The 23,010-nt window shown below is 39.8% G+C and overlaps 1 protein-coding gene across 1 annotated transcript in view; it reads right to left on the reverse strand.

Annotated features, from left to right (window-relative positions):
• Positions 1 to 1,832: 1,832 nt before the first annotated feature.
• The window catches only part of LOC116311256 (glutamyl aminopeptidase), a 43,548-nt gene continuing 22,370 nt past the window's right edge, over positions 1,833 to 23,010 (reverse strand). The window contains exons 11-20 of the mRNA XM_031728313.2: positions 17,196 to 17,278; positions 15,843 to 15,979; positions 15,542 to 15,597; positions 15,291 to 15,441; positions 9,481 to 9,554; positions 5,353 to 5,457; positions 4,597 to 4,770; positions 4,167 to 4,307; positions 3,488 to 3,569; positions 1,833 to 3,323 (exon numbers count right to left, since the gene is read on the reverse strand). Of these exons, the coding sequence (XP_031584173.2) occupies positions 3,177 to 3,323; positions 3,488 to 3,569; positions 4,167 to 4,307; positions 4,597 to 4,770; positions 5,353 to 5,457; positions 9,481 to 9,554; positions 15,291 to 15,441; positions 15,542 to 15,597; positions 15,843 to 15,979; positions 17,196 to 17,278 (1,150 nt within the window). The 3' untranslated portion in view covers positions 1,833 to 3,176. The remainder of the gene's footprint in view (positions 3,324 to 3,487; positions 3,570 to 4,166; positions 4,308 to 4,596; positions 4,771 to 5,352; positions 5,458 to 9,480; positions 9,555 to 15,290; positions 15,442 to 15,541; positions 15,598 to 15,842; positions 15,980 to 17,195; positions 17,279 to 23,010) is intronic.

Raw genomic sequence — 23,010 nt, forward strand, 5'->3', positions numbered from 1 at the left:
GAGGTAATATTCAAAACAGTATCAGATGGGAAATGACATTATAGATTTTAACAAATCTGCTGGACCTCAGTTTTTTAAGTGACATGAAGTAATGTTTAAAATCACTGATGAACCATGAAAAGGATGGTTTACTATTCCTCCATATACAACAATGTATATGGTATATCCCTAACAGGATGATAATGTTAATCACAGTAGAGACAGGTGGATGTAGTTCAGCTATATAGAAAATAATATCAGAAATATTAAACTGCAGGATATTGTTGATCTTGAAGGATAACCAGCTGTGTAGTTCTAACCAAAGAGCATCTGATGCAGGACATGAAAAAAACAAATGGTGTAATGTTTCGCAGGCTGAATCACAGAAAGAACACAGGTTAACCTCAAACTTAAACCTCCTCTTTAGGAATTCAGACACAGGGTATATATTATTAATTATCTTGAAATGAGTTTCTTTAACTTTAGGGAAAACAGGCCACTTAATAAATTTAGAAAACACTTTTTCCACGAGTGATCGATCCCTGTGAAAAGCCTGCAGATGTCTACCTGAGTCAAACCCATGGAAAAGAATTGATTTGAAGTTCATACTGATAAATTTATTGTTACATTTACTATCATTTAGATGGCAGTTTCCAATTTTTAAGTTTGGCAGCGCTGGATTGACGTCAGAATAAAACATTGTGTTTCGTATTAGCTGCCTTAGAGCCAATGGGATAGCACGACAAACCTTTCTGTATTCTTTTATTGGACAATCTAAGTTGTGTATCTTCGAGAAAGATACATAATCCAATAAAGCACCACTCGAATCCAGCAAATCAGTTACAAACAAGATACCACTCTCAAACCAGTTCCTGATAAATAATGACTTTTTGTTAGGTCCATAGGGCCGACATAGGTTCCATAGGTGTGAGGAAAGAAGTTGTGTGTAAACATCATTTTCCAAAAAGAAAGGATCTGTTTGTGAAAACTAGGTATTTTACTAATCTCAAAGTCACATCTTAATAAAAAATAAATTCCTTCTAATTCCTTAAATAAGGATCTGGGTATATGAAACCAGATGGAATCAGACTGAGATAGACAAGCTCTGAGCCAGTTAATCTTAAAAGTTCCTACCACTGATTCTAAGTCTAAGGCTCTAACACCACCCTTCTCATAATCTTTAACCATAAATATACAGAGAATGACATTGGTAAATTAATTTAGAAAGACCTTCAGCCAAATATAGTGATATCCCTGGTCAACCAACGACTAAGGGATTTCTTCATGTCGACGATACAACTGCAGATGTTGGTGTCTTCTCTTCTGGTCATATTTTTAGAAATCACTATACCTCAATATTTCACTTCTGATTCTACCCTTATAGAAGTTATATTAGAATCAGAACACGTGGGAATAGGTAATAATTCACATTTGTTAATATTCAGACACAGTCCTGAAGCCCGAGAGAGTAATGCGATAGTGTTGTGAGCTTTAGCTACCATGGACTTATCTCTTAAAAACAGGGCAGTATCGTCTGCAAACTGGCTTATTTTCAATTCTTTGTCAAAAATGTTTATACCATGTAAATCGGGGTCATTTTGGATGATGAGTGCCAGCAACTGAGTGGTTAGTATGAACAATTTGGGGGAAATAGGGCATCCCTGACGGATACCTCGCTGCACTTCAAATCCAGGGGTCATTCCAGGGTTTAGCGAAACAGAGCTACAGATGTTACTGTAAAACATTTTGATCACATTACAGAGGCTTACCCCTAAACCCAGGTGATGTAAGGCTTTAAGCAAAAAATGATGTTTAACCGTGTCAAACGCCTTATAAAAGTCCAAAAACAACACTAAGCTTTCTGTCTTTATTAGTTGACGATAATCAAGCATATCAAGAATCAGTCTAATGTGATTGTGTATATTTCTGCCTTTTATAAAAGCCGACTGACATTCGTCCACTAAAAAGCATTTGTTCATCTCATACTTTAATCAATGTGACAGTTTACACAATTTTGCTTCCTCTATGATACGTACATGTGTACTATTTCATAAAAAGTTAAAATTTAGACTTTTGAATGCAGCGCATTTTATTTGAGCAATTTTGCAAGGACAAGGCAAAGCTTTATCAAATAGTAATAATTAGTTAATGAATTTCATCCTAATCTAACTAACCTATTCTAAACTAAAGCTGATTTCTGATACCAATCTTGAGCTGAATGAGAGAAAGGAGAAGGGATACACCCAGGAGACCGATACACTGATTTCCATCTCATGCCTGATAAAGTCCAAAAGGGGAAGCAGTGTCTCGGTACAAAGTCCTCCATCTCCTTTGACCCTATAATCTAACACAGCAAAAATGAGCAGAGAAATAGCCAAAATTATCAATCCAATTTGTAAGTCCACAAAAATTGGGCAGTGGTTAATCCTCCGGTGCTTTCTTACTGAAATTTCTAACTCCAAAGTGATGATACTGCTCTTTAATCATTTGTGTGAAACTAAAGAAAGAACCCCAAATCTTCTTAACAGCTGCTGTTAGGTTCATTTATGTTCGATGAGAATTATACATTATTAACTATTTACAGATATACACATAAAGAAATACTCTGATATAGCACTCTGTATTACTTTCACCATATAAAATCCTTATGTTAAGTCCTTTATTCTCCTCTTGGATGGAGATAAGCCAGTGGATTTTCATCTTCTTGACAATGGTAATACATGTGTGTGAAACATATGTTTATTAAAAGGCCACCATCAAAATTAAAGGTGGTTCAAAGAAATTTTAGAATGTGTGAGGGGTTTTTGAGGAAAGAATAATGCATATTCACAGTGATAGAAGCCAGTTTCCACATGTGGGAGCATGTTCATTTACATATCATTTACATATTGTAAATTTACATTTGTCAGTTGCTGAAAACAAACTGATTCCAGTTTCTTTTCAAAGTTAATTTGGTGTGTATACAATACAGGTATCCTGGTAGCAAGTGCCAGAACCTCAGAATTTGGGTGTTTCTTTAGACTGTTGTGTAGTTTTTACTAATTAAAATCAGAAGAACCCTCGGATTATTAGTCCCTGCTAAAATCAAAGACAAATCACCTAATTATGTCATTACAAAATGCTGGTTTCAACAAAGTGTTGTGGGTGTTCTAGTTCTTTACAGCAACAGTATGAATGTACGCCTGTGGTGTTTTCCATCAGGCAATGTTACTGTCCAGCCACTCCTTGATCTCATTTTCATTCCTCCTAATCCATTCGATATTGTTCCTCACTGTCTCAAGTGCCTGCTTCCTGGGCATCTCACCAGCACCAGCATTTGGAGTTAGCTTGAAGAAATGCTCCATCTAAAAGACCATAAAAAGGCATAAAAATGTACAATAACCCTAAACACAAGGTGTCAACCTGAAATTGTCAGTAAATAATATCTATTAGCTACAATTAAAAAAATCACAGTCTTGTTTGTATGAGGGCAATTGTAGGAGAAAGTTACATAAAAGCTCAGGCTAACCTTCCATAACTGGAGCTCTGTGTTGAATCTGGTGGTAATTCTATTCAGTAGGCGACCAAGGTTCCTGTCATCGATGGTGTACCTGGTAAAACAGTGTAATGTATAATTTCCAGGAGTGAGTTTAAAGAAATTCTCATGTCTTTGCACTTGTGCCTGTGTGACTGGTGCTTTAATTTTGGGGAAGTGGACAAGTCCTGACTAAATTAATTAAGTCTGCATTAGATGACCTGCTAGAACACAATAAAATTCAGATTATTTCTACTAAGCATTCTCCCTCAGATACCTTAGGACTTTATAGAGGAACTCTGCACGGACAGTTTAAACCTGTGGGATGAATCCCTGTGATTAAAAAAAAAAAAGACATGCAGTTTCCCTCCTCATCCGGTGGAACATATACTCAAAGTGGTGACATGGTGGTGTAGTGATAACACTGTTGCTTCACAGCAAGAAGGTTCCTGTTTTAACCCCTACTAATTAGTATTTAATTCAAAAAACACTTAACTCTCTTAATGTTATAACAGAACAACATACCAGTCTGACCATTTACCAGCCCTATGTTCTGTTAAAGCTTCTTCTACTGTTTCAATGTGGTCAAACATAAATCAACAAATGAAACTACCATCCACACTTATGATTATGGTATGCGTGCTTACTCTGTGTGCTGGCTTATTGTACTGACCTGTTTACCAGATAGTCCCAGTTGAGTGTACTCCACTCCCAGGCCATGCTTTGGCCAAGTGGGTTATATGACACATATTGGACCAAAGTAAACAAATCCTGACTCCTCACTACGCTCTCATCTTTTGTAGCCTCCAGGAGCCTGTTAGACATAAGAAAATGTATTCTTCCTCAAAAAAGGGGAAAGTTTATCTTAGTTGCTTAAGCCTAAGTTTAAAGGCAAAAAAGTCTGTGCCAAAAACAGAAAATTACTTGCACTGTTATTAATTCTTATTGTTCAGTTAGGACAGCAGTCTACAGAAACATATTTTCAGTGAGTCTAAATTACAGGCACAGACCTAATGAAATACGGGCTAGCTAAATATCACGTAATGAAACTCTAGAAGACATGATAAGTGAACCGGTCAAAATAAATTAGACAGTGTTATTACCTATAAAGAAGCTCCACATTTTCCACAGATGCCAGTCCATACAGCAGCTTGTCCTTCTCTTGGGCCAAAGACGTCTCTTTATACCTCTGGAACATTATGTTCCAGTTTTCCTCACTGCCTGAATTCTTCATGCCGTATTGATATACCAGTAATCTCAGGTTGACTGCTACGCTGCTGTATATCAAAAGATAATTACATTGTGAAGTGAAAGAAGTTAAATTATTGTTGTTTGGTTTTGTTTTTCAATTTAACCTTTATTTATACAGGTATTCCCATTGAGAGCCAATGTCTCATTTACAAGAGAGACCTGTTCCAGACAAACATATTAAAATTACAACAATAAAAAAAACAAAATAGCCACATTTGTCTTATGTACACAGTCATATGAAGAACAAGAACAGTTCCCCGAGATGATTTCACAAAAACATTTGTATGTCTTTTGAAGTCTGCAAGTGAAATCAAGTGAGAGAGCTTCAAATCTTTCTGCAATGTATTCCATGAAGATGGGGCAGAAAAGCAGAGTGCCTTCTTCCCACGCTCTCTACAAACTGGAACGGTGAATGTAACGATGTCCTGAGACCGCAGTCTGTAACTAAACTGTTTGCATAAACAGTAAAGATAGATTTAAAGTTAAATTGACACCGACCATCCTGTTCATTGGTGTCAACCAATTAATTGCTGTGTTAAAATAATAATGAGAATAGAAAATATATAACTTTTGAATAATATATTTTCTGTCTGTTAGTTAGAACTTGCCTAAGACTTCCACTGATCCAATGGTCAAAAATCCGAGAAGCTTCGTCCAGAGCATCCTGATCTCCCATCTGACAAGCGATGCCAAGCACGGTCTCCCTTAGTAACCTGCAAAATATAACATCATTGAATAGCCTCAGAAACCCTGACCCTTCATTCTGTTCCAACATGAGATAAGAGTCATTTGTGTCTGAACACTTCTGTAAAAGCCTGAACACAACTCGCCAAGGACTTAACTACTTATTTGAACTGTCAATTTTCAAAACCAATACAGCACCACTTGTGCAATACCTGACTTTTCATTACTTTTCTGGACAGCATTATGCATATGTTATTAGCATAGGTGGGAAGTAACAAAGTAACAATACTTTGTTACAACTTAAGTAGAATTTTCAGGTATCTGTACTTTACTTGAGTATTTCTTTTTCTACCTCTACAGAAGAGGAGTGAGCATGAAGGGAGTTATGTTTTTTAAGTGGCAGGTCATTTCAATATCGATTTCATTTTTTATGACCACTTGGAGGTATAGATATTTAGCATTTTGTTACCCAAATAGATATTTCGAGATACAGTTGACCGGGACTGAATTTTTCCTGTATGATGGATATTCAATGTTTTGATACAAGTTCTTCAAAGGAAATACATTTTCCATCTAGTATAACATGTTTAGATTTCTTTATCTCTTTCTCATAGCACAATGAAAAACTTAAATATCTGGATTGTTTTAAATGGGTGTCTGTTTACACGGGATAAGACTTAGTTATTTTTAAGAGTTCCCATCAGACTGTCAGAGAAGTGTTTATGTTGAGGTTTTTAAAGCAGTTATGACACTTAACACTGGAGCTGATGAAAGGCACATTAGAGATTTTTACTTTTCCACAAAATGCTTGTTCTAGGTCCAGCCAAGGCCTGTCTAATAAGCTTGGTTTAATTCATTCTGAAACATATGCAATCTCTTGGATAAGAAGCAGTGATAAAAACTTGGCAGTTCTAGACCACCATTGTGTTTTGGTTTTTAAAAGTCTTTACGCTCATCTGTTATGGTTGATTTTTCCATAAAAAAATTCAAATGTTGGAATCTAGTGATCTAAATATAATTATATTTGTTGGCCTTTTTTCAGCTTTATTAGATAGATGCAGTTAAGACTGATAAGAAAGCAAGAGGGGGAGACATGCAGCAAAGGACCACGGGTCAGACTCGAACCCAGGCCAGCCACTCAGCCATGTGGCATACTGTCATCTGAGTAAATCAGCAACCAGAGTCTAGTGATCTAAACCAAGTGTGAGAAGGTTTATTAGGGATCAGTGAAAATAAGTAGTTTATTTTTGGTAGAATCATCATTTCAATGGTGGCAGCTCTTCTCATGAGTGATATAGGTTAGGTTGTCCAACATGTGAGATCTGTTTTTAATAAAGCAATGTGAGTCAACCTTACCAGGTCTGAGAGTTTGACAGAAAAATGTATATCTAATGTTACCTGACTGTAGAGGAGTGCTGGTGGTGTTTTGAAAATTACAGTTCTGTTGCAGAACTGTTGATTTACTTCTGCAATGGAGGAGTTTGATATGGATGATAACTTATAAGTGTGATCCTCTTTACAAGCGGGGTTTGTGAATTCCTTAGCAAAAGTAACACATCATCAGCATATAGGCTTATCTTATGGTGTGTATTTTCAGTTTGCTTCTGCTAATTGCTCAATAAAAAGAACAAAAAGTGAGGGTGAAGCAGACAGCCCTCTCTGGTGCCCCACTGTAGGTAGTGAAGTAAGATGATTTGTCCTAACATAGGCATTTGGAAAACTGTAAAGTCTTTTAATCCAGTCTGTGAAGAATAAAATATATCCAGTTTAGAAATGCTAGTAAAAATTCCCAGTTTACTCGATCAAACGCTTTCTCCACATCTATGGAGACAACTGTGGTTTCTAATTTGTTGATAGAGCAATAATCTATTATATTTATTAGTCTACATTTATTATTTGCTGAGTGTCTACCCTTGATTGAACCTGCTGGTCAGAATTAATTATGAATGGAGTGATTTTTTTCTAATCTTCTGGCAAGGACTTTGCAAAGTATTTTATAGTAATAAATCACACAGCAATAGTTACATTACAAAATACATTTTGGGGCATGTATTCTGTAATCTGTAGTGGAATACTTTTTAAAAGTACAGTGGGATGCAAAAGTTTGGGCAACCTTGTTAATAGTCATTATTTTCCTGTATAAATCGTTGGTTGTTACAATAAAAAATGTCAGTTAAATATATCATATAGGAGACACACTCAGTGATATTTGAGAAGTGAAATGAAGTTTATTGGATTTACAGAAAGTGTGCAATAATTGTTTAAACAAAATCAGGCAGGTGCATAAATTTGGGCACCACAAAAAAAGAAATGAAATCAATATTTAGTAGATCCGCCTTTTGCAGAAATTACAGCCTCTAAACGCTTCCTGTAGGGTCCAATGAGAGTCTGGATTGTGGTTGAAGGTATTTTGGACCATTCCTCTTTACAAAACATCTCTAGTTCATTCAGGTTTGATGGCTTCCGAGCATGGACAGCTCTCTTTAACTCACACCACAGATTTTCAATAATATTCAGGTCTGGGACTGAGATGGCCGTTCCAGAACGTTGTACTTGTTCCTCTGCATGAATGCCTTAGTGGATTTTAGCCAGTGTTTCGGTCGTTGTCTTGTTGAAAGATCCAGCCCCGGCGCAGCTTCAGCTTTGTCACTGATTCCTGGACATTGGTCTCCAGAATCTGCTGATACTGAGTGGAATCCATGTGTCCCTCAACTTTGACAAGATTCCCAGTCCCTGCACTGGCCACACAGCCCCACAACATGATGGAACCACCACCATATTTTACTGTAGGTAGCAGGTGTTTTCTTGGAATGCTGTGTTCTTTTTCCTCCATGCATAACGCCCCTTGTTATGCCCAAATAACTCAATTTTAGTTTAATCAGTCCACAGCACCTTATTCCAGAATGAAGCTGGTTTGTCCAAATGTGCTTTAGCAAACCTCAAGCGGCTCTGTTTGTGCTGTGGGCGGAGACAAGGCTTCCTCTGCATCACTCTCGCATACAGCATCTCCTTGTGTAAAGTGCGCCGAATGGTTGAACGATGCACAGTGACTCCATCTGCTGCAAGATGATGTTGTAGGTCTTTGGTGCTGGTCTGTGGGTTGACTCTGACTGTTCTCACCATTCGTCGCTTCTGTCTATCCCAGATTTTTCTTGGTCTGACACTTCGAACCTTAACTTGAACTGAGCCTGTGGTCTTCCATTGTCTCAATATGTTCCTAACTGTGGAAACAGAGAGCTTAAATCTCTGAGACAGCTTTCTGTATCCTTCCCCTAAACCATGATGGTGAACAGTCTTTGTCTTCAGGTCATTTGAGAGTTGATTTGAGACCCCCATGTTGCTACTCTTCAGAGGAAATTAAAAGAGGAGGGAAACTTACAGTTGACCCCCTTAAATACTCTTTCTCATTACTGGATTCACCTGTGTATGTAGGTCAGGGGTCACTGAGCTTACCGAGCCAATTTGAGTTCCAATAATTAGTTCTAAAGGTTTTGGAATCAATAAAATGACAACAGTGCCCAAATTTATGCACCTGCCTGATTTTGTTTAAACAATTATTGCACACTTTCTGTAAATCCAATAAACTTCATTTCACTTCTCAAATATCACTGTGTGTGTCTCCTATATGATATATTTAACTGACATTTTTTATTGTAACAACCAACGATTTATACAGGGAAATTATGACTATTAACAAGGTTGCCCAAACTTTTGCATCCCACTGTAACCTTCCCAACACTGTGCAAGACACAGGTGACCTGCATTAGCTGACGATCCTCCCATGCCGGCCAAACAGCAGACCGTGAGTGTGGGAGAATCGTAACACTAGTTATCAGGTTTTGGGGGCTTACTTTTTCACTCAGGGCTTGGTGGGTTTGTATAGCCTCATTCATCATTTTGTATTTACCTGGTATTCATTACTTATTTATCTACATTGTTAAACATTAAAATTTAATTAACAATCTAAAATATTTAAGTGTAGGAAAAATGCAAAAAAAGAAAAAGAATGAGGACGGGGCTAATACTTTTTGACAGAACTATTAATGTTGTACCTCTCTGTCTGTGTTCCTTTATCCTCCCATCCAAGCAGTGTTGAGATTGCTTTAACATGGTCACGAAACAGTTGCTGGAGAAAAGAACCAAACATTTTTGTTAACTGTCACAGGAAAATTATATGTGTGTAACAGTGCAGAAATGTTACATTGCAATATAGAAATGTAGTTTCTTCTGTATCAGTGATTACTATAATTTTACATATTTAGACTGTAGTCTAGAGCCACCCCTCATTTCTTCATATTTTGCTGAGAAAACTGGAATGTTTTAAACATTAATGAAAATAGAGTATATAAGACAAGAACAGAGTTTATGCATTTTTTACAGACATGAAAGTCAATAATTGGTATTCTTGTACACATCAACAACTCATTTAGACAATACTTGTCATGGGGGATTGGCTTGTGTATTATGTATTGCCAATGCTTTCAGCTTCAGGTACATGAGCTAGTGTGTAAGGTTCACAGGTACTGAATAGATGCAGGATCACCTCGAAGTATGGCGTACTGGAACCACTCTCAGAGTCAGGGAACAGATCCTGATTTTCATTTGTGCCTGTGTTGCTAATAGACAGGTCAGAATACCCAGTCCTCTTGGAGTCACTAGGTGGGGTGCTGTAGGGCACCCTATTACAGGACCACATTCTGGGGGACTTCATCATTCCTGGGCTATGGCACTGAGACCTCAGGGGTGTGAATGGTATCTGAACCTGAGTGGTGTTTTGTTATTTTTGCAATAATTTTTGAGTTTTGCAATAACCACAGTTTGTTGATAATGAACACCTTATTTGAGCATAAGGGTAGCCATAAGTGCATGTGGCATCAGGACCCCCTAGACCACAGGACGATAATAATTTTGGAATTTCACCATTGGACCTGTAGGTGTATGTCTTGGATGTATAACTGATCACCATCTGGTAATGATTTGGATCATTACCAAGCAGGAGAGGGGGGAATCCTGACCTAGTGTGCCTAAAGATATAATAACGTGTGCTGGGACTTTCTGGCAGATGTCTTCCATCAGAGATTTCGGATGTTTTTCTGGAATCTGCTGGAGCCACTCGCCTAGTTTAATGGTCACTGCACGCCGATTACCACTGGGACCACTGTTACCCTCACCCTATGCATCAGCTGTTGTTTCACTCCTCTGGTATTCCTGACTATTCCTTCCCGTGCCCCACTCATGTGTTGAGCCATGTGCCTGTTTATCTTAGCCGCTATGATGCGTGACTCTGACCCTCATGGAGTGCTCTCAGCTTCTTCAGCCAGTAGGCTTGAACCATGTTGGGACCTGGTGCTATTCAACTCTTCAAATTGGGGACCCTTTTTTGGATGTCTGCAACTGTGATGGTTACTGGCTCCCTCTTGCCGTAACATTTCTGTCATACCTTGTCAATCTCTGTTCCTTCTTCCGAATGTTGGAACACTGAGCTACTAGTTGTTTCGCCGTCAATCTGGATGTTGGGTATCAAAGATTCTCTCACTGGTATCTGAGGCAGGCTTGGTTAGCACTGTGGCGATCATTTTAAAGTGTCTTTGTGCTGGTTTTCATCTTTTATTTGTGCTGTCTACTTTGTGTTAAATACTAAGAGAAAGATCATATGTGTGTCCTCATTAGGATAGGGATTTGTGCTGGTGTCTGGGGCTGTAGCCTGTAGGTTTGAATTGGTAATTGGTAATTATGAGATAGTGAGTTTCAGATCATTTTACAGAGTAACATGAAAGTAACTTAACTAGTAGTATAATGAATGTCTTTCTTCTGGGGGTCATTAAGTAACGTACTGCATTACTTTATAAAAGTGTTCTGTGTGATATGTGTAAGAACTTTTTTACTTTACTTTCAATTGAGCAATGACCCCAACACTGATAACAACATCCAACATTTACAGAGATTTGAGCACTCAGCATGTGTTTGATATGCTACTTAGAGATGGTGCTGCAAATGACCCAATTAGAATTGATAAGAGAATCAATAGGGAATCCAATCAATAAGTGACATTTATAATGGAATCCGAATCACTAAATTCTTATCAATTCCTATCCCTAGTGATATGTCCCTGTAAAAGAAAAAATGCAGTATAATCAGATATTAGGGTTGCTATCCACTTTTATCATATCGATTCTCTAGAAAACTAAACATAAGAAAAAACAAAAACAAATAAATTTCTGTTTAACTTAAGTAGTGTGTTGATAAATGTAACATGAAAAGCTTCAAAAAAAGAGACATTTCTTCATGACCTCATACCACTGAGCCATACAGCAATACTGGTAAGATGACTTGATCTGAACAACTATAACTGGGTTCCACAGTTCATACCATCTGATTTGTTGGTATAAACCTTTGCAGGACTTGGACTGATAAATAAACTTTACTTAAGTTTAAACTTAAGTAAACTTTTACCCTGATGGGGCTTTTTTTTTTTTTTTAATTAAGGCACAGGGTATCCTGCCTTAATTTTTTCTTCTTACACTCATGATACTATTAACATTAACAGTTTTCACCACACCATATCTAATATTTCGTCTTGATGCATTCTCAATCATCCAGGAAAGTAAATCTCCAAAAGTTGATTCTGTTCATCTGGATGTAGCGTTTTGTGGGAGAAACGTTTCGTCACTCATCCAAGTGAAACCAGCCCACTGAAGGAACAATGGGCTGTGAGGTCAGTTCCTTAATCATAATTATGCAAATTCCCATGACCATTGATCAACAACCACTGACCAAAACCCACTGATCAAAGACCACTGATCAATGGCCATGAGTACCATTCACAGAGAGTTGGGGAATGGCTGCAATCACAGCATTGTAAGATGGTGACAGATGTACCCTTAGGCCCCCTCCTCGATTCAGAGATGGTCTTTCCCTTTTCACGTAAATGGCCTCCTTGACTCTGCGCTCAAACCAGCGTTCCTCCCTGTCCAGGATGTGTACATCCTCATCATTGAAAGAGTGTCCACTGGCCTGTAGGTGTAAATAGACTGCAGAGTCCTGGCCTGACAAAGTAGCTCTTCTGTGTTGTGCCATCCGTTTCGCCAGAGGTTGTTTGGTTTCCTCGATGTATAAATCCTGGCACTTAACAGCGTACACTATGTTACTCTGTTTGTGTCGGGGGACCCGATCCTTGGGGTGGACCAATTTTTGGCGCAGCATGTTTTGGGGTTTAAAAGCCACAGAGACCCGGTGTTTAGAAAAAATGCGTCTCAACTGCTCCGATACTCCTGACACATACGGGATCACTACAGGTTTTCGCCTGGGCAGCGGTTGTCCTTCTCTCCTGGACTGCTTGGAGCTTTCTTTAGGTGCCTTCCCAGCTTTGACAAAAGTCCAGCTGGGATAACCACATTTACTCAGGGCCTTCTTGATGTGCCGTTCTTCTGCCTCCCTGGCCGCTGTGTCAGTGGGGATGGTGTTCGCTCTGTGTTGTAGCGTCCTGATGACACCCAGTTTGTGCTCCAGTGGATGATGAGAGTCAAACCTTAGATACTGATCCGTATGTGTAGGTTTATGGTACACATCAGCTTTTAGATGTCCCCCATTACTGATGGAAATCTCACAGTCTAAGAAGGCTAACCTGCCACTTTTCATATCCTCCCTGGTGAATTTGATGTGTCGGTCCACCGAGTTAATGTGATCCGTGAAGTGTGGTACATCCTGAGATTTGATTTTCACCCAGGTGTCATCCACATATCTGAACCAATGGCTTGGTGGTGTTCCAGGGTAGGATAGCAAAGCCCTCTTTTCCACTTCTTCCATGTACAAATTGGCCACAATGGGTGAAACTGGGGAGCCCAGGGCACCCCAATGTTTCTGCCTGTAGAACTGACCCTTGTATGTGAAGTAGGTGGAATGAAGACACAGTTCCAAAAGCAAACACACTTGGTCGATGCTGAGAGTGGTCCTGTTGCTGAGGTTGGTGTCATCCTGTAATCTCTTACGAACTACCTCCAACGCTTCCGTGACTGGGATGCAAGTGAAGAGAGATGTAACGTCGTACGAGACCATGGTTTCATCTGCCTCCATAATGACATCTCTCACCTTCTCAACAAAATCCAGGGTGTTCTGGATGTGGTGTTCAGAGCTGCCCACCAGCGGGTTGAGGATCGAAGCCAGAAACTTGGAGATGTTATAGGTGACCGAGTTGATCATGCATACGATCGGTCTTAAAGGTGCACCCTGTTTATGTATTTTCGGTAAACCATAAAGACTTGGTGTAGACTCCCCTGGGTACAGCCTGTGGTATGAGGTCCGGTCGATAGCCTTGTCTTGTTCTAACTGCTTCAGACAGTCTATCACCCTCTTCCTGTAGCCACTTCCTGGGTCTCGTTTCAGGGGTTCATAAGTATTTTCATCACTGAGTAGTGACAAAATCTTCTCATGATAGTCTTTCTAGTTTAGCAATACTATGCACCTACCCTTGTCTGCCGGAAGGATGATAATGTTGTTGTCATCACTAAGTGATGTGAGTGCCTTCCTCTCCTCCATGGTGATGTTGGATGCTGGGGGCTTTGCATTGCTGAGACAGGCCGAAACTTTTGTCCGTAGTTGCTCTGCTTCCACTTCTGCAATATTGTTGTTACGAATTGCTGTTTCTGTGGCTGTGATCAGCTCCACTAGCAGGATTTGTCTCAGTGTGACAGCAAAATTCAACCCTTTAGCAAGGATGTTTTTCTCTGTTTGGGTGAGCTGTCTGTCCTCCCAACAATGGGCTGACCTCACAGCCCATTGTTCCTTCAGTGGGCTGGTTTCAGTCATTATGCAAATGTACTGTTTATAAGATTTAGGGAAACCTGCAGTCAGCTGAGACTGAAGAAGTCACTTGGATGAGTGACGAAACGTTTCTCCCACAAAACGCTACGTCCAGATGAACAGAATCAACTTTTGGAGACATATCTAATATTGCAGATTTATCACCTTCAAGTTTGTTACTAATGTATCCATTTTTTTAAATGTATTTGTTTGGGGGGTCAGAAGTTATATCCTTAGACACATGTAACTCACTAAATACATACCTAATTGGATGATCTAGACTCTTAACAAAATCTTTTCCTTCCTTCCTTCCAATTTCTTTTTATTCCTTCCAACCCCAGTGAGATCTCGTCAGAGCTTGTTAACTAAATTCTTCTCCTGCCTCCACCTTTTCAACACAAAACAAATTTTCCTCCCCAAATTAGGAGGTATCTGCTTTAAGGCTGTGATGGATGTGACAATCCCAGCTAACACCAGCATCAGAAAGAAGCATACGAACACTGTCAAATGCCAAGAGCTCCCAAGAGCTGTAGGAACAACTGGAGAAGATGTGGAAGGTAAAGTCCAACACAGAACACCCAAGGAGACACACACTTTGTATATATGGCATATATAAGTTAATAAGTATTTCTACCTATCTCACTGTTATAAGCATTATTTCCTGGGGACATTTTTCTAAATCCTACAGGTTGATATTATAAAGCAGAAGAGAAACTAAAACTATCTCACCTGGTGTATATAATGATAATATATCAACAAAGCATGTGAAACTTGCACATTTCATTGCAGATGGAAACTTAATGTCTTACCCAAAGCAAAAGAACATCATCTAAATAGCAGCTATAAAAACTATGCAGATAGTGGTATTAAAAGTTGGAAATGAGTTGAGACATGTATTAATATTATTTATTAATAACAGCAATAATAAACTGACAGGTTTGTGTACTCTGTCTTATTTTGTTTGTGATTTGTGTTTCTGATTACAATGATTATTTACTTTTAAATAACTGAGCACTTAAATGTGAATCATACATAGAAAGAGAAGCGTTAACATTGTGATTACCTGAAACTTTGGATAGAGTAGAGCATTGCTAGACAACATGTTCCGGACATAGGCAATGGAGGCGTCCACACGGTCCCAGACTATATACTCCGTCTCACTTGTCAGGTACTTAGTAAGGTTGAAGGCATGACCGTAATCTACAATGTCCGCTCTAAACAGTTAAATGAAAAAAGATTAGTATTCTGAATTTCCAATTAGACATGAATGTTTTGTTTATACAGATTTTTTTGAGTGTTTTGATGATATCCAACCTTGCAAGAGCAAAAACATCATCAATATAGCTTGTGCGATCAGCTGCATCAAACTCCTTGGGGGAAAGAGATTCAGAAAGAGTAACAGTGAGCCCTATGAATACTGTGGTATGTTATGTTTTCAAGAAATTAAAGTATAACATAATTCCACTGATTTAGAGTGTCTGTCTTTGTTATGGTTTGGCTCTGTCTGTTCATTTTCCAACTCCTCCATAAGAGTTTAGCAACCCAGATAAAATCTATAATATGATTGGTTGAGTGTAGAATAGATATATATTCAAGTGTGGTCTGAAAGGTTTACCAAATGGTTGGTTTGAAGCTGTTGACTAATAGCAGTCCACATGCGGTCATCATGGTTGACTCTGTAGAATCCAATATGATCATTGTTAACCTTTAGCAGCCCATCCACTAATGGTGAGTAACCGGTGATAGTTTGCTCTGAAAATAAGTCATTATAGGAACAGTGAAAGAAATATTATGAGCAGTACTGTTCAAAAGTTTGATGTTTAAAGTTAATCGTTACTTGTCACTTCTCTGGTGGGGACAAAGCCCCTGGTTGAGAGATACTAACTAGATATATTTGGGCTCGCCTCAAAGCACAGCCCAAGCTCTGGAACCAGAGCTTGAGCCCCCAAGATGTGCCCTCAGTGGGAGGTGGCAGACTGAGATGAATTTACTTGTATCCTCTTGGTTCAATAACTGTATGTTCAGTGTTTTACCCAGTGGATAAAAGGGTTGCCTCCCTGTGCCATCAAATCAGGGAATGGGTCCCTACTGTTGTAACTATGCACCAAATAACAGTTCGGAGTACTCAGCCTTCTTGGAATTACTGGGTGGAATGGTGAACAGTGCTCCACCTGTGGACTCCATTGTTGTGTTGAGGGACTTCAACACTCACCTGGAGGCTTGTGACAGGGAGGAATGGCCTGCTTGATTTTTCAGTACTGATCCTGGATTGCCCAATTAATTCTCTTAATGCATGAGTCATGAACTCTGGGTATATATACTGAGCTCTCCCTTAGGAATATAATGAGGAGCTCAGTTATTTAAGAGGGAGTGGGAGTACAGTTTCTTCTTCTCCATATTAAAAGGCGCCAGTTGAGGTGGTTCGGGTATCTGACAAGGATGCCTCCTAGACAGGTGGAGGCATCCTTGTAGCACATGCCCAAAATACCTCATCGTCCAAGATGAGGTATTTTGGGCATGGCCTACTGGCAGGAGGCCCCAGGGCAGACCCAGGACTCGTTGGAGAGATTATTTGTTGGCGACCTTGGTAATGACTCATGTCCTCTTGGATGAACTGGAGGAAGTGGTTTCCCTGCTTTGACTGCTCTCCCTGCAAGCCAAACCTGGATAAGGGAGGGATGGAGGGATGGAGGGATGGATGGATGGATGGATGGATGGATGGATGGATGGATGGACAGTTATTACCATCCAACTGGTTGCACTTAACATTGATGTTTCTCTATGTAAGAAGGTACCAGATAAGTAAAAACTAAACTATGTACTATCAATTGCAGCATCTCAACTTTGCTTTTAGTGCAAAACATTTAGAACATGACAATATATCACTGTCCTGCCTGCTGGTAGAGGATTTGCTTGTCATTATAATAAATGCTTTGTAGATGAGCACCAAAGATTAAAGCTGAAATACCTGCGGTGTTTTTGTCAAACATAAGCGACATGTTTTTGTCACTTTGAACAGAATGCCATTGGACTGGAATTGTCCACTTGTACCTGGAACAAAAATACATTTTTAATGATCAATTCACATACATTTTTTTTTTACTTTTTATCTATTCTGTGACTCAACTAACATGTCCTTATTTAGTCTTTTTCATCAAGAACAAAAAATACTCTACTGCTAAATGCTGCAATAAGTCACAAGAAAGTCATTAATTTTGTCTCTCCAAGATCTCCAATCTTCTTTTTATCTCAAACATTCTTGAAGCAGTTGTAAAACAATAAACAGATCATCTGCAGCAGAATGGTTGATTTTAAAAGTTTCAGAGCTCATCACAGCACAGAAACAGCTTTAGTGAAGGTTACAAATGATCTTCTTATGGCCTCTGACAGTGGACTCATCTCTGTGCTTGTCCTGCTAGACCTCAGTGCAGCGTTCCATACTGTTGACCATAATATCCTATTAGCATGATTATGCTGTAGCATGCTGTCATTAATGTCAACAAATCAAAAGGGGTTTTCTTGAATTGCACAGGTCCCATAACAGGTCTTTCACTTTCACCCAGGTATAAACCACATCAACTCATTTCTTCAATATTTGTTCTGAGGGTAACTTTGGTAAAAGATGTCAGGGAATATTCGTCCACCTGTCAAGTTTGTGCCCAAAACAAGGCATTCACCTCCCTTTCTTCTGGACTTCTCTGACTTCTTCTAACCCAGGGGTCGGCAACCCTAGGCACGCGTGCCACCATTGGCACGCGAAGGGTTAACTGATGGCACGCACGACCATAGCTGGACTGGCCATCGGGCATACCGGGCATTTGCTCGGTGGCCCGATTATTATTATTATTATTTTTTGGCGGTGGATTGGCCAGACGCTGGTCGGTGTGTAAAAATAACTCAGTTGTTTGGTGGTGGCTATGGTGTAGCTTCCACAGATTCAGTAAAATTAACAAGTGGTGGAGGCCAGCAGGTGGATGAGGGAAGGGGAGGCAGGAGGAGGAGAGACCCGAGGCAGCCGCCGGTCGGAGCGTCAGGTGAACTAAACTTCAGGTAAGAAGTTATGACCTGCAGTCTATCTGGGTCAGATATAAAACAAGTTTAGGTGGAGTTTATTTTCGTTGTGCTGACTTTTTACAGTCAGTTACAATAACTCGTACTGCGTGCTAGCTAGCATGATGGAATTTCTATACAGCTGGGCGGGTGCTATGATTTTATTGATAGTGAACTTTATTTTATTCTTAAGGTTAGTTAGTAGACTTGCCAACCGTCCCGTACAAACGGAATCATCTGGCATTCAGAGAAATTATTACGCGTTTCGTGTTGAGCTGAGAAGGAACACAGTTTGTCCCGTACTTCAGCCAGGATGGAAAAAGACACAAAGCTGGAGTTATTCTGTGTCTTTGCTGCACAGCTGCATCTTCTTCTCCCCTCTCTCTCCTGTTGCTACTTCAATCATGAAACTGATCAATGATCAGCTGATCGGCTTTTCTCTCTTGTTTGTTTATCGCTCACTTTGCGCCAGAAAGAGGAAACCGCCGGATGTCGCACTAAACAACAGCAGCACGTTTAAGCTTGGTCAGCTGTTGTTAGAATTTATTTAATATTAATTTCTAGTATCAGCTGAGGTTTTCTGGAGCCACAGCTGTAAAAGCTGCTGGTCATGATATCGGTTTGTATATCTGGTGAGAGGGAAACATGAAGATGAAACCAGGAGATGTCCTTACTGAATCATCAGAGCTGAACAGGTGATGGAGAAACAGGTTTACCCTTTTAGGTGACATGAATGAGTTGAAGGGAAGTTATGAACTGTTTCTGAGAGACAAATAACACCAGGATCCTTTTCTACGTAGCTGAAAGCTGGTAACTGTGCAGGGGCGGGTCTAGCAAAGTTTTGCCAGGGGGGCAGGTCTAGTCTCTATTGGTATAGTTTAGTTACCTTGTGCTTATGACTTGTATTTATATTATGTATCTCTAGGGTAATGTAGACAACTTTGGATATTTTAGCTTTCCTTTCTTGAGCTTTAGCCTTCTCTTTGTTTTAGTATTTTTCTTACTTAGTCTTGTTATTAAGTCCAGTCTGTCATAGTTTTGTCTCTGTGTTCTGTCTACAGCGTCCCCATGTTTGGTTCCCTTCATTCTCTGTGTCTCTCATGCTGTCTGTCTCTGGGTTGTGGTATTCGTTTCCAGTGTCAGCTTTGTGTTTTGAATCTGGGTCTCTTTCTGTGTTTATTGTGTTTACTGTCTTATGTTGATAGTCCTTGTCTCATGTACTTTGTGTTTAGTTTTGCTTCTCCTGTCTCGTTGTATCTAATTCGTTCCAGCTGTGTTCCCCTGCTGTCTCCATTCTCCTAATCACCTGTCTGTGTAGTTATTGTGTGAGTTCCCTTTTGTCTCTCACCGGAACGTCAGTTGACCTCCCTTCGTGTCTTTCCCAGTGTGGAATAAGGAATATTTTACTGCTACTTATACTTATTATTGGCATTATCATTGTATTAATTAACATTGCATTAAACCACATAACAAGCATTTGTAATAATACATATAATCAAGAAGCAGGCATGAGCAAAGGCCTGAATGTATTCAGCAACCTGCTGCACTAGAGCTTGCTTGCCAACAGGTGACAGAAGAAGTTGTCCAGTCCATGGGGACCGCAAAGGCCTGAGATCATCACCATATTTGAAAGAGGATGCCAGAAAGGGGAACTTCTGTGTCTGCATTTATTTCTTAGAATAGATCATTGTCTGTACAAGGGGCAAAGAATGTTCTTAAGATGCAAATTATGTGCTTGTAAACGCAAGAGGGGGCGTTATAATACCCTGACAATATAAAAACAATCTTAAGTGTATTTTTGGGTGGGGATTTACAACTGATGGTTTCCAGTGTACGTCTCCCCACGCTGCGTGTATTCATTAAAAATCAATTGTTTGATCGACCTCTTTTGGACCATCATTGTTTTACTCTCGTCCTCAATTTCGGACCCGTAACACCCAGGTTCTATTGTTCTAGTTCTATAGTGTTTTCCTACTCTTGTTTTTTGTTAATGTCAGTCTTAATTCCCTTTTGCATTTTGTTTGTATTTTGAATGGTTATTAATCAGCATTAATAAACAATTCACCCTTTGTTAAGATCCCATCTCTACACGTGCATTTGGGTCCTGTTTTGCTAAACACAATCTGCGCCCCACAGATCCTGACAACTGGACCTAACTAAGACTGGAGCTGGCCCTCCGGTGTGATGTCTATTCCAACCTGTCCACCTGGAGCACCAACGGGCCTTGATATAGTGCCCGCACAATTCCCTGACATCCTCTGCCACCGACCTCTTATCTTTTGAGTCATCACTGGGGTATCAGTTGCCTTTGTTACCTTCTGTTAAGGGTGAGTGCACTGTCCCATCTGTTCAGCACCACTTATGCTGGTGTCGCAAGCTCTGGAAATCTGCTCAGGGCACCTTGCTGGGCACCGTGGAGCGGAATAAGCGGCTAGCTGGTCGGTGCTGAACACAGAAACCTCACAACCAGCCAGGTCAGAAAGTTTGGAAGAGGGCTGCGATATTTAGTGCAGCGGTCCCCAACCTTTTTTGCACCACGGACCGGTTTAATGTCAGACAATATTTTCATGGACCAGCTTTTAAGGCAGGGCTCTAGAGTGCGACCAGTTTGGTCGCAAATGTGACCAAATTTTTCAATGGTGCGACTAAAAAAAATATTTGTTCACACCAGTGCGACCAACTGTTTGGGTGACAAAAAAAAAATCTCTGCAACTCTCTGTGTGGTCAACAACAGACACACATTATGCCCCTATCATGGACTAAACCAATCAGAGATAGTCAGGGGCGGGACCTCTCTGATGGCTGTTGTGGAATTAAAGAAATTATTTTACTGCTACGATATAATCTACAGCATTAACATTGCATTAATAATATAACCTACAGCATTAAGATGGCACTAAGATGTTTAAACATACTGGCACCATATTAACCTTTTATTACAGGTGCGGTCATAATCATTGTATACACACATTGCATTCTGTGCTTACTAAAGAGTTGAAGCTAAGTCAATTAATTAAAGGTTGTAAGCCTCATTCGGCGCGATGTCCGGACGATCTATTGTGTAAGTGACTTGGAGCTATAGAAGGTTAAAACTGCATACACGCCTACAAAATATAATCTAGAGACAGGCCTGAGCAAAGGCCTGAATGTATTCAGCTTCTTGTTGCATTTGAGTTTGCTTAGTAACAGGTGACAGAAGATGTACCAAGAGGAGGACAAGTCCACGGGGACCTTCAGGGCCTGAAATCATCGCCATATTTGGAAGAAGATGCTAGAAAGAGGAACTTCGGTGTCTGCATTTAGCTCTTACAATTGATCATTTACTGTAAAAGATGCAAATAATGTTCTTATAACGCGAGAAGGGGCGTCAACCCTGACATAAAAGCAATTGTTTGTGTATTTTTGGGTGAAGAAATGCGCTGATGTGATGCTGTGTACTTCCTCCCACGCGTGTGTTCTTAATAAACTCTTCATCTGATTGCACTCTTCTGGGCCTCCATTGGTTTGTTTTTGTGCCACATTTTCGAATTCGGGACACCGTGGTCCAGTTGAAAGTGCAGTTGGAAGAGGGAGGTGAGTAGCTTGAATAAAGCGATATCGATTCATTAAATCCTGAATTGACTTTTAAATATAACTGTGTTTTGCCAGAAACGCCAGATTCTCAGATTAAAGCTCACAAAACTATTTCAACAACCACCAAAGAACAAATGAGAGCAGGTACACGGACTCCACACAAAGACGTAAACACAGAGCGGATCCGACACATCAGAATCAGCTTTGTCTTTCTCGGCTTTCTCACCCGATGAAAGATGGAAACGCTGTCGGAGCTCACCGATTCTGATGCGTCGGGTCCGCGTTGTGTTTACCTCTTTTTGCGCTATATTCTGAGCTGCAGGTTTTGTCTCTCTCCAACCAAAATTCACCGAGCCAGCAGCAAAAGAAGCAGCAAACTACGCTTCACATTTGATCAATGTTGTCATTAATTCCCTCTGACTTTTGCTGTTTTGCTTCCACCACGATAAAAATCACACTTCATGCACAGCTCTCTCTCTCTCTTTGTGTACTTCAAGAACAGTTTCCCGTCTCAAATCTCTGTTTTCTGCATTATTCATTCGCTTATTACCCACCAGTCTACCGTTGTTTACAGCGCTATCGGCCACTGTCTTTTTCTTTTCTTTTTCTTTTGACCTCGGACAAGAAAGCCTAATTTCTGCTGTTCAATACTGAAGAAATTTAAACTTTTTAAAATTATGCAAAATTGCAGAATTTTGCAGAATATTTTTAAAGTTTATCTACTATAAAAAGCCAGACCAGAATAGGGGGTAATAAGAAAAGATGAAAAGAACGATTGATAACTTTTTTGTTAAGTTAAGGCCTGATCCGTCTGAAATTCATAGCCAGTGCTCTGACACGGTGCCATCAATCTTTGAATGCTGAAAAAGCACAGTGTATCCAGAAAACACATTATATGCTGCAATAAATGCACTGCCCAAGTGTCCCCTCTCCCCACTGCCTTTCAGCAGCATGCAACAGCAAACAGGTCATCAGAGGAGGCCGAGATGATGATTAAGTTTAACATTTTCTACAATATTGACAAAGCACTTTAAGCACAAGATTGTTAGTTAATCATTTAGAAATGAATATTGTCTGTATGGACTGCAATTCCCCCCCCCAAAAAAAGTGCACATGTAAAACTGCGGTGTAAGTGATGCGGTTGAAAGATTTGAGTGCGC

This window comes from Oreochromis aureus, linkage group 19, assembly GCF_013358895.1.
Source record: "Oreochromis aureus strain Israel breed Guangdong linkage group 19, ZZ_aureus, whole genome shotgun sequence".
Taxonomy (NCBI): Eukaryota; Metazoa; Chordata; class Actinopteri; order Cichliformes; family Cichlidae; genus Oreochromis; species Oreochromis aureus.